This window comes from Oncorhynchus kisutch, linkage group LG8 (genome assembly GCF_002021735.2).
Source record: "Oncorhynchus kisutch isolate 150728-3 linkage group LG8, Okis_V2, whole genome shotgun sequence".
NCBI classification, from domain to species: domain Eukaryota; kingdom Metazoa; phylum Chordata; class Actinopteri; order Salmoniformes; family Salmonidae; genus Oncorhynchus; species Oncorhynchus kisutch.
In genome coordinates, this window is record NC_034181.2 from 77,064,316 (window position 1) to 77,075,705 (window position 11,390).

The 11,390-nt window shown below is 43.9% G+C and overlaps 1 protein-coding gene across 3 annotated transcripts in view; it reads left to right on the plus strand.

Moving 5' to 3' along the window:
- Positions 1 to 11,390, plus strand: part of LOC109880634 (solute carrier family 12 member 4-like) — a 42,832-nt gene that overhangs the window by 29,666 nt on the left and 1,776 nt on the right. For 2 of the 3 annotated variants that reach the window (XM_031831248.1, XM_031831249.1), the window contains exons 15-23: positions 5,580 to 5,699; positions 5,819 to 5,923; positions 6,118 to 6,286; positions 6,544 to 6,739; positions 7,016 to 7,185; positions 7,439 to 7,570; positions 8,130 to 8,237; positions 9,691 to 9,878; positions 11,245 to 11,378. In XM_031831248.1, the coding sequence (XP_031687108.1) occupies positions 5,580 to 5,699; positions 5,819 to 5,923; positions 6,118 to 6,286; positions 6,544 to 6,739; positions 7,016 to 7,185; positions 7,439 to 7,570; positions 8,130 to 8,237; positions 9,691 to 9,878; positions 11,245 to 11,378 (1,322 nt within the window). Of the gene's footprint in view, positions 1 to 5,579; positions 5,700 to 5,818; positions 5,924 to 6,117; positions 6,287 to 6,543; positions 6,740 to 7,015; positions 7,186 to 7,438; positions 7,571 to 8,129; positions 8,238 to 9,690; positions 9,999 to 11,244; positions 11,379 to 11,390 lie in introns of all 3 variants that reach the window. The other variant, XR_004210910.1, reaches the window with a different exon arrangement.

An 11,390-nucleotide genomic window follows, 5' to 3' on the forward strand; every position in this document is an offset into this window, starting at 1 on the left:
ACATTTCAGGCTTCAAACATAAAGATATAAAACTGTATTTTTTTGTGAAGAATCAACAACAAGTGGGACACAATCATCAAGTGGAACGACATTTATTGGATATTTCAAACTTTTTTAACAAATCAAAAACTGAAAAATTGGGCGTGCAAAATTATTCAGCCCCCTTAAATTAATACTTTGTAGCGCCACCTTTTGCTGCGATTACAGCTGTAAGTCGCTTGGGGTATGTCTCTATCAGTTTTGCACATCGAGAGACTGAAATGTTTTCCCATTCCTCCTTGCAAAACAGCTCGAGCTCAGTGAGGTTGGATGGAGAGCATTTGTGAACAGCAGTTTTCAGTTCTTTCCACAGATTCTCGATTGGATTCAGGTCTGGACTTTGACTTGGCCATTCTAACACCTGGATATGTTTATTTTTGAACCATTCCATTGTAGATTTTGCTTTATGTTTTGGATCATTGTCTTGTTGGAAGACAAATCTCCGTCCCAGTCTCAGGTCTTTTGCAGACTCCATCAGGTTTTCTTCCAGAATGGTCCTGTATTTGGCTCCATCCATCTTCCCATCAATTTTAACCATCTTCCCTGTCCCTGCTGAAGAAAAGCAGGCCCAAACCATGATGCTGCCACCACCATGTTTGACAGTGGGGATGGTGTGTTCAGGGTGATGCGCAGTGTTGCTTTTACGCCAAACATAACGTTTTGCATTGTTGCCAAAAAGTTCAATTTTGGTTTCATCTGACCAGAGCACCTTCTTCCACATGTTTGGTGTGTCTCCCAGGTGGCTTGTGGCAAACTTTAAACAACACTTTTTATGGATATCTTTAAGAAATGGCTTTCTTCTTGCCACTCTTCCATAAAGGCCAGATTTGTGCAATATACGACTGATTGTTGTCCTATGGACAGAGTCTCCCACCTCAGCTGTAGATCTCTGCAGTTCATCCAGAGTGATCATGGGCCTCTTGGCTGCATCTCTGATCAGTCTTCTCCTTGTATGAGCTGAAAGTTTAGAGGGACGGCCAGGTCTTGGTAGATTTGCAGTGGTCTGATACTCCTTCCATTTCAATATTATCGCTTGCACAGTGCTCCTTGGGATGTTTAAAGCTTGGGAAATCTTTTTGTATCCAAATCCGGCTTTAAACTTCTTCACAACAGTATCTCGGACCTGCCTGGTGTGTTCCTTGTTCTTCATGATGCTCTCTGCGCTTTTAACGGACCTCTGAGACTATCACAGTGCAGGTGCATTTATACGGAGACTTGATTACACACAGGTGGATTGTATTTATCATCATTAGTCATTTAGGTCAACATTGGATCATTCAGAGATCCTCACTGAACTTCTGGAGAGAGTTTGCCGCACTGAAAGTAAAGGGGCTGAATAATTTTGCATGCCCAATTTTTCAGTTTTTGATTCGTTAAAAAAGTTTGAAATATCCAATAAATGTCGTTCCACTTCATGATTGTGTCCCACTTGTTGTTGATTCTTCACAAAAAAATACAGTTTTATATCTTTATGTTTGAAGCCTGAAATGTGGCAAAAGGTCGCAAAGTTCAAGGGGGCCGAATACTTTCGCAAGGCACTGTATTACCGGGGTGGAGGAAATCCCATAAGCATTTATAGTTTTATTGGTTAGGGGTAAGTCAAGTCCCGTACCTTTGCCAAAAGTGATTGGTTAGGGGTAAGGCAAGTCCCGTACCTTTGCCAAAAGTGATTGGTTAGGGGTAAGGCAAGTCCCGTACCTTTGCAAAAAGTGATTGGTTAGGGGTAAGGCAAGTACCGTACCTTTACCAAAAGTGATTGGTTAGGGGTAAGGCAAGTCCCGTACCTTTACCAAAAGTGATTGGTTAGGGGTAAGTCAAGTCCCGTACCTTTACCAAAAGTGATTGGTTAGGGGTACGTCAAGTCCCGTACCTTTACCAAAAGTGATTGGTTAGGGGTAAGTCAAGTCCCGTACCTTTACCAAAAGTGATTGGTTAGGGGTAAGTCAAGTCCCGTACCTTTACCAAAAGTGATTGGTTAGGGGTAAGTCAAGTCCCGTACCGTTACCAAAAGTGATTGGTTAGGGGTAAGTCAAGTCCCGTACCTTTACCAAAAGTGATTGGTTAGGGGTAAGTCAAGTCCCGTACCTTTACCAAAAGTGATTGGTTAGGGGTAAGGCAAGTACCGTACCTTTACCAAAAGTGATTGGTTAGGGGTAAGTCAAGCCCCGTACCTTTACCAAAAGTGATTGGTTAGGGGTAAGTCAAGTCCCGTACCTTTACCAAAAGTGGAGGTAGTAGCACCCGTATCCACCAACATAGGAATTTCTTTCCCTTGTATTTTTACCATAATGTTTGGACCAAATTGGTCTACTTTTCCCTGTGGGTAATTACTGTATTAAATATGGTGTTTCCCTGAGGTGCATCCCTATTGTGGCTGTTTCATTTAAATTAATTCTTAACGAAGCCTTTGATTTAATGTGGCATGATATTTTGCATTGGAAGCTGTTTTAAACGCATAGGAAATGCAACAGTCTTTGTATGAGGCTTTATTTCCCAGAACGTTATGACAGTCATACTCATCAGAACACTGAGGCTTTATTTCCCAGACCCTTTAGACAGTCATACTCATCAGAACACTGAGGCTTTATTTCCCAGACCCTTTAGACAGTCATACTCATCAGAACACTGAGGCTTTATTTCCCAGACCCTTTAGACAGTCATACTCATCAGAACACTGAGGCTTTATTTCCCAGAACGTTATGACAGTCATACTCATCAGAACACTGAGGCTTTAATTCCCAGACCCTTTAGACAGTCATACTCATCAGAACACTGAGGCTTTATTTCCCAGACCCTTTAGACAGTCATACTCATCAGAACACTGAGGCTTTATTTCCCAGACCCTTTAGACAGTCATACTCATCAGAACACTGAGGCTTTATTTCCCAGACCCTTTAGACAGTCATACTCATCAGAACACTGAGGCTTTTTTTCCCAGAACGTTATGACAGTCATACTCATCAGAACACTGAGGCTTTATTTCCCAGACCCTTTAGATAGTCATACTCATCAGAACACTGAGGCTTTATTTCCCAGACCCTTTAGACAGTCATACTCATCAGAACACTTGGTAGTGGCCATTCCATCAGGCCTCTTAGTTATGAGGGCCCAGCAGGGTTCTCCTTCTCCAATGACCATCTACTTCTGGGCCACTACTCCAGGCCTGCGTTGATCCCTTTGGCTCAGGACTCATCTCACCCTCTTCTGCACTCCTCCAGGCCTGTGTTGGTCATTTTGGCTCAGGACTCATCTCACCCTCTGTCAGGTTTCCACAGTGGAGGTGGTCAGAAGAGCTTGGTACGGCACTCTCCAACAGAGGTCCTTCCAACTCTCTCTCCTGAAGTCTTTGACCACCACGAAATCACCTGGGTTGAAATAGTACTCAGCTCCACCTGCCAAGTTTGGCAAAGACACCTTCACCCGGGGGAAAAGTCTCTTAAGAACACTGTTAAGGGTGACACAATTCTCAACCATGTCTTCCTCCATTCCTTGCAGGGACACGCTGTTCTTGAGAAAAGGTGTATTAGTCATCCTCGTGGGATGGCCAGTCAGCACCTCGTGTGGAGAGAGACCAGTGACTGTGTGGAATCTGCCTCTCATACTCAGTGCCAATGGAAGCACCTTTACCCATGTCAGGCTTGTTTCACCTATTAGTTTAAACAATTTTGTTTTCAGAGTTTGGTTCAACATTGTTAGTCATGCAAATCAAACATTGTACAACCCCACCACCAGAGAAATGTCCTGCAAGCACAGTAAAACCTACTGTACACCAATATCAGCCCCCCGCACCTCTTTGATTCAGAGGGGTTGGGTTAAATGCGGAAAACACATTTCAGTTGAATGCATTCAGTTGTACAACTGACTAGGTATCCCCCTTTCCCTTATTTATTCATTTATTTACACGATCCACCATCCCTCTTTTTGACATATGGTCTTGATCATGTGACAATTTGGCAAGGAATTGGAAAGTACAGCGGGGCATGGCTGGTCTGCTCCACTCATCCAGCCATACACCCGAGGCGTCCTTCTCTGATGCATCAGCCGTTGCCTGCAGAGTCATTAACAGAGAAAGGGTTAGTGGAAGCGGGAACTGCTGCCAAGTGAAGGAGGGGGAAACAGAAGAGGAATCAGCCAATTTAGCAGCGCGGTCAGCGTTAATGTTCCCCAGAGGAATGTTGTCATTAGAGGAAGAATGCGCCTGACTCTTGATTACAGAAACAGAGGAGTGCAGCTGGACCACCTCTAATAGAGACGAAACAAGATTACTGTGTGCAATCTGTTTTTCAGACGAGGTCAAAACCCCTCTATTCCTCTACAATGTTCCAAAATCATGCACAACACCAAACTCAGATCTACAATCAGTGTAAATGTTAACAGAGCATTCCTTTCCCAAAATATAAGCTCTGGTCAAGCCAAATAGTTCTGCTGCCTGGGCAGATTCGTGTGAGGGGAGTCGAGCACTTTCCACAGTTTCCAAAACAGTCACAACAGTTGACCAACTAATTGATTCCCTTTTTCATTTCTCTGGGCAGACCCATCTACAAAAAAACGAAAAGTCTGGATTGTCTAATGGGGTGTCTCTCAAGTCTAACCTAGAGCTACAGTCAGCTTCAATAGCTAAATCACAGTCATGGTCTTCACCGGTTTCTGCTGCAGGGAGAAGAGTTGAAGGGTTAAGAATGTTCTGACAGTCTAGCAGTCTCGCAGGCATCAAATGAGTCATTTTTGCCTGTTTAATAATTGCCTCCACCACATGGGTCACATGTACGGTTAGAAGAGACATTGCCACAATATCAGAACATCTCTCCAGTCCAGACCACAGCTTCACTCGCCTCTATCTTTCTCCCATAAATACATTCCTGCAGAGGTTGAATTTACTAATTGCCTCTAATCTACCAGTGGAGAGGGCATAACATGTTTAGGCAAATCTTTAATTGGGTGTGACCCTCAGAAGTAATGTCATGACCCAAATATTTAACCGGCATAATTGCATCTTACTGGGGGAAACTTTATGACCATTTTCTGCCCCAAAAAAATCAACAATGCCTGAGTGTCGTCGTGACATATCTCCTCTGATTGTGAGCAAACCAACAAATAGTCAACATACTGAACCAAAACACTCCCTCCAGGATCAACAAAAGAAGAGAAGAGAAAAGAAAGAAAGAAAGAAAGAATGAGCTAAAATGAGCTAAAAAACAAATTACCTGGAGGCACCTGGGATAAAATGGTAACAGTGTTAGGCATGTAGCATGTACAGCATCGTTTACTATTCTAAGGTCTTGCACACAACGTTATTCGCCAGATGGTTTAATAACAGGTCATATTGGTGTTTTACAGGGCAAATTCGGGCAGAGAACCAGAGCGCCTCTTTCAACTAATGCACTATGGGAATGATACCCTATTTGCCTTCTTTGCTAAGCGGGTACTGAGCTTTGATCTGTGGGTGCTTTTTGGAACAACCACAACTGGTGATCTCCTTTCATACGTCCAATAGTATAGTATAAAGAGTACTACAGTATATCTGTGTGTTTCCCCCACAGGGCTCTGTCTTTTCTGGGTATGAGTATGTGTCTGGCTCTGATGTTCATCTCCTCCTGGTATTATGCCATCGTGGCCATGTGCATCGCTGGCATGATCTACAAGTACATTGAGTACCAGGGGTATGTCTGGACTCTTACCCGTCTCATATCATAATTGTATATCATTGGATCACTGTATGAGTTAGCTATTTAGGCCAGAGTATATATTCTGATGCTGTCACTCTCTGTCTCTCTCTCAGAGCGGAGAAGGAGTGGGGAGATGGGATACGAGGTTTGTCCCTCAGTGCTGCACGCTACTCTCTGCTACGGCTGGAGCATGGACCACCTCACACTAAAAACTGGAGGTGAACATCCTTCCTAGTCCATAGTCTTAGATATCCGGTATCTCCAACTTCAGATATGCATAACTACCTCTTCCTCTTCATACATTCTGTACTTTCTAACACTCTACAGTTTTTACTGTTGTTTTGTAGTTGTTTATTAGTACTTCCAGGTAGATTCTCATGTTCTTTGTCTCTCTTGCCCCTCCACTCTCCAGGCCCCAGGTCCTGGTGCTGTTGAAGCTGGATGAGGACCTCCATGTGAAGTATCCCCGTCTGTTGACCTTTGTCTCCCAGCTGAAGGCAGGGAAGGGCCTGACCATAGTGGGCTCTGTCATCCAGGGACAGTTCCTGGACAGCTACGGAGAAACACAGGCCTCTGAACAGGTAGGGATAGAGCTGTAACTTATTTCTCCGATAGCCTAATGTGTGTACAAGGAAAATACATTTTGCCGTACTGTAGCTTTATTGAATCAGTTCAGGATTGTTTGAAGGCTGTTTACCTTCCTCGCTAGGTCATACAGTCCACATTATAAAGCTATAAGAAAGAGATCGAATTTCTGTTGTCTCCTCTGTGCCAATAAGAATAAGTGAGTTTATTACCAGCTTCATGATTACCTGCATTGTCTGCTCAACCTCGTCAGGCCGTAAAGAACATGATGGAGATCGAGCGGGTGAAGGGTTTCTGCCAGGTGGTTGTGGCGTCCAAGGTGAGGGAGGGCATTGCCCACCTGATCCAGTCATGTGGCCTGGGGGGCATGAAGCACAACACAGTGGTGATGGGATGGCCCTATGGCTGGAGGCAAAGTGAAGACCCCCGCGCATGGAAGACATTCATTCGTAAGACTCTGATTTACTGTAAACTAGCCTGGTCCTACACATGGATCTGACCCATTCCCATAATAATATTCCAAACCATAACCTCATCCCAGTTTCCCTGTGAGAGCATTGGCCATCTCTATGTTTCTGTGGGTTTGATGCTGTCCTTCAGCCTGTATAGTATTTGAAACATTACGTGCTGACTCTTTAGTTCATTGATAGCATCAGCATTGAACTGTATTACATTACATATTACACAAAGTGAACATATTTACCTCTCTGTGCCCCTCCCCACAGACACAGTCCGCTGTACCACAGCAGCCCACCTGGCTCTGATGGTGCCCAAGAATGTTTCCTTCTACCCCAGCAACCACGAACGCTTCACAGACGGCACCATCGATGTGTGGTGGATCGTCCATGATGGAGGAATGCTCATGCTGCTACCTTTCCTGCTCAAACAGCACAAGGTAAAGTCCCGCGCACATCAATGCAGAAACTCTGGGAGCATTTACTGATTGGCCACCATGACCCGTGAGAGACTAAAGAAGAATGGATGTGTTGTTCAGAAAAGGATCTATATTTACATTTTAGAAGACGCTCTTATCCAGAGGGAGTTACAAGAGCAATTAGGGTTAAGTGCCTTGCTCAATGGCACATTGGCACATCGGCTCTTAACTGCTAGACTACTCTACTCCATTCTTACCATGGTGTGTATTTCAGGTTTGGAGGAAGTGTAAGATGCGTATCTTCACTGTGGCCCAGATGGATGACAACAGTATTCAGATGAAGAAGGACCTGGCTACGTTCCTGTACCAGCTGAGAATAGAGGCAGAGGTGGAGGTGGTGGAAATGGTGTGAGATGTTCTTCCTTAAATCTAATTATGTAATGATGGTGGAGACGGTGAGAGATGAATCTCCATAAATCTAATTATGTCATTATGGTGGAGACGGTGAGAGATGAACCTCCTTAAATCTAATTATGTCATTATGGTGGAGACGGTGAGAGATGAACCTCCTTAAATCTAATTATGTCATTATGGTGGAGACGGTGAGAGATGAACCTCCTTAAATCTAATTATGTCATTATGGTGGAGACGCTGAGAGATGAACCTCCTTAAATCTAATTATGTCATTATGGTGGAGACGGTGAGAGATGAACCTCCTTAAATCTAATTATGTCATTATGGTGGAGACGCTGAGAGATGAACCTCCTTAAATCTAATTATGTCATTATGGTGGAAATGGTGTGAGATGAACCTCCTTAAATCTAATTATGTCATTATGGTGGAGAAGGAGAGAGAAGTCCCTCATACCAGGAGTCAAACATGCAATCCAACTAAGAGTTTCACTTCTCTCCCCTTAGTGTATTCAAAGGTCAGATATTTACATACTACCATGTTAATAATTTCAGCATGACAGCGACATCTCGGCCTACACGTATGAGAGGACTCTGATGATGGAGCAGAGATCTCAGATGCTCAGACAGATGAGGCTGTCCAGCGCAGAGAGAGAAAGAGAGGTACATATTACACATCAACAAACATCCACAGAATTACACCTGTCAGATCAAACATACATAACAATAGTTGTTATGTGAAGGACATAATGAGCTGGTTTCCCAGACCCAGATGTCTTCTCCTGCATTTAACCATGCTCAGTTGGAGAATCTCCATTGAAAGTGTGATTTATCCCAGTAGTAAATTTAATCTGGGGCTGGGAACCAATACACTACATGACCAAAAGTATGTGGACACCTGCTCGTCAAACATCTCATTGCAAAATCATGGGCATTAATATGGAGTTGGTTCCCCCTTTGCTGCTGTAACAGTCTCCACTCTTCTGGCAAGGCTTTCCACTAAATGATGGAACATTGCTGCGGAGACTTGGTCCCATTCAGCCACGAGCATTAGTTAGGTCAGGCACTGATGTTGGGCGATTAGGCCTGGCTGACAGTCGGCGTTCCAATTCATCCCAAAGGTGTTCGATGGGGTTAAGGTCAGGACTCTATACAGGCCAGTCAAGTTCTTCCACACCGATCTCGACAAACCATTTCTGTAAGGACTTGCTTTGTCATGCTGAAACAGGAAAGGGCCTTCCCCAAACTGTTGCCACAATGTTGGAAGCACAGAATCATTTCGAATGTAATTGTATGCTGTAGCATTATTATTTCCCTTCACTGGAACTAAGGGGCCCAGTCCAAACCATGAAAAGCACCCCCTGACCATTATTCCTCCTCCACCAAACTTTACAGTTGGGGCAGGTAGCATTCTCATTGGCATCCGCCAAACCCAGATTTGTCCGTTGGACTGCCAGATGGTGAAGTGTGATTCATCACTCAAGAGAACGTGTTTCCACTGCTCCAGAGTCCAATGGCAGTGAGCTTTACACCACTCCAGCCGATGCTCGACATTGCGCATGGTGATCTTAGGTTTGTGTGCTGCTGCTCGGCCATGGAAACCCATTTCATGAAGCTCCCGACAGAGTTATTGTGCTGACGTTGCTTCCAGAAGCAGTTTGGAACTCGGTAGTGAGAGTTGCAACCGAGGACGGCGGTCCCATTCTGTGAGCTTGTGTGACATACCACTTCGCGGCTAAGTCGTTGTTTCTCCTAGACGTTTCCACTTCACAATAACACCACTTTCAGTTGACCGGGGCAGCTCTAGCAGGGCGGATTAACTTGTTGGAAAGGTGGCATCCTATGACGCTGCCACGTTGAAAGTCACTGAGCTTTCCAGTAAGGTCATTCTACTGCTGTCTATGTAGATTGCATGGCTGTGTGCTCGATTATACAACTTTCCACAACGGGTGTGGCTGAAATAGCCAAATCCACTAATTTGAAGGGGTGTCCACATACTTCTGTATATTTAGTGTATCTACACTAGCATTAAATGAAGCAATGTATGGCCATGCATTTCAAGTCACTCTAGTATGGACATTAGGACATTGTATCCCCTGCACTCTGCCCCCTATAGGCCCAGCTGGTAAAGGACAGACACTCTCTGATCCGTATGGGCAGCCTGTACTCAGACGAGGAGGAGGAGGTGGTGGAGCCTGTAGCTGATAAGAACCAGATGACCTGGACCAAGGAGAAGTACGAGGCAGAGAGGAGGAACAGGAACAACGCACCAGAGAACTTCAGAGAACTCATGAGCCTCAAACCGTGAGTCACTTGTTGTTGGTCTATTGGAAGGCCAGGAGTTTTTCTTGAGATGTGATCTGACGAGGAAAACCCCCAGGCCTTTCACGTGGTTAGGAAAATCTCCATCCGGTCCCATCTGAGGTATTCCACTCTTGCTAGTCTTACTTCTTCACTCTCTCCTCCTCATCTCCTCTCTCTCTTTTTTCTGCCTCTTTCATCTTGCAGACAGAGAATGGTTCATCCTTTGAGTGATGTGTTATTCTGATCACTCTGTCTGTAAATTCCTGTGAGTAATATGTTAATCTGATCACTCTGTCTGTAGATTCCTGTGAGTAATATGTTAATCTGATCACTCTGTCTGTAAATTCCTTTTAATTAGATGTTATTCTGATCACTCTGTCTGTAGATTCCTGTGAGTAATATGTTAATCTGATCACTCTGTCTGTAAATTCCTTTTAATTAGATGTTATTCTGATCACTCTGTCTGTAGATTCCTGTGAGTAATATGTTAATCTGATCACTCTGTCTGTAAATTCCTTTTAATTAGATGTTATTCTGATCACTCTGTCCGTAGATTCCTGTGAGTAATATGTTAATCTGATCACTCTGTCTGTAGATTCCTGTGAGTAATATGTTAATCTGATCACCCTGTCTGTAAATTCCTTTTAATTAGATGTTATTCTGATCACTCTGTCCGTAGATTCCTGTGAGTAATATGTTAATCTGATCACCCTGTCTGTAAATTACTTTTAGTGATATGTTATTCTGATCACTCTGAGTCTGTAAATTCCATGCAATGGATTGGATGGCGGGGTGGGGTGTGCTTTGTTATGTGAACTGCACTTGATGTCTTTCTGCTTAATGACTGAGTTGGTTCACGCTGTCCACTGTTGGATATCTGAACATTATTCCACGGCATTGTTAAAGGGATAGTTCACCCAAATTACAAAATTACATTGGATTTCTTACCCTGTATGCAGTCTATGTACAAGGTATGACAGCAATCCATGCTTTGGTATAGTTTCCTTGGCACCGTTTCCACATACTAACGTTTTAGCATTTGTGGCACAAATCCCATTAAAATCATGGGACCAATATTCACATTTTTTTGCGCATCATGTTCAAAATTTCTATAAGGTACTTTTTTGAGGTTCAAAATCAATTGTAGATACTTTCGGATGATATGGACACGAGTGAAAAATTATAATATCGGTCCCATGACGTGAGCATGTGGAAACAGAGCCAGGGAAACTGGATTGCTGTCATTCGTTGTCCATAGACTGCATACGGGGTAAGGAAATCAATGTATAATTTGGGTGAACTATCCCTTTAAATAATTGAATATTCTGGATTGCATTTGTAACATCTGTATGTGGTTGTGTCCCAGGGACCAGTCCAATGTGCGGCGGATGCACACAGCAGTGAAGCTGAACGAGGTGATTGTCAACAAGTCCCATGATGCTCGCCTGGTGCTGCTCAACATGCCGGGGCCGCCACGCAACACAGACGGAGATGAGAACTGTATCCTTCACT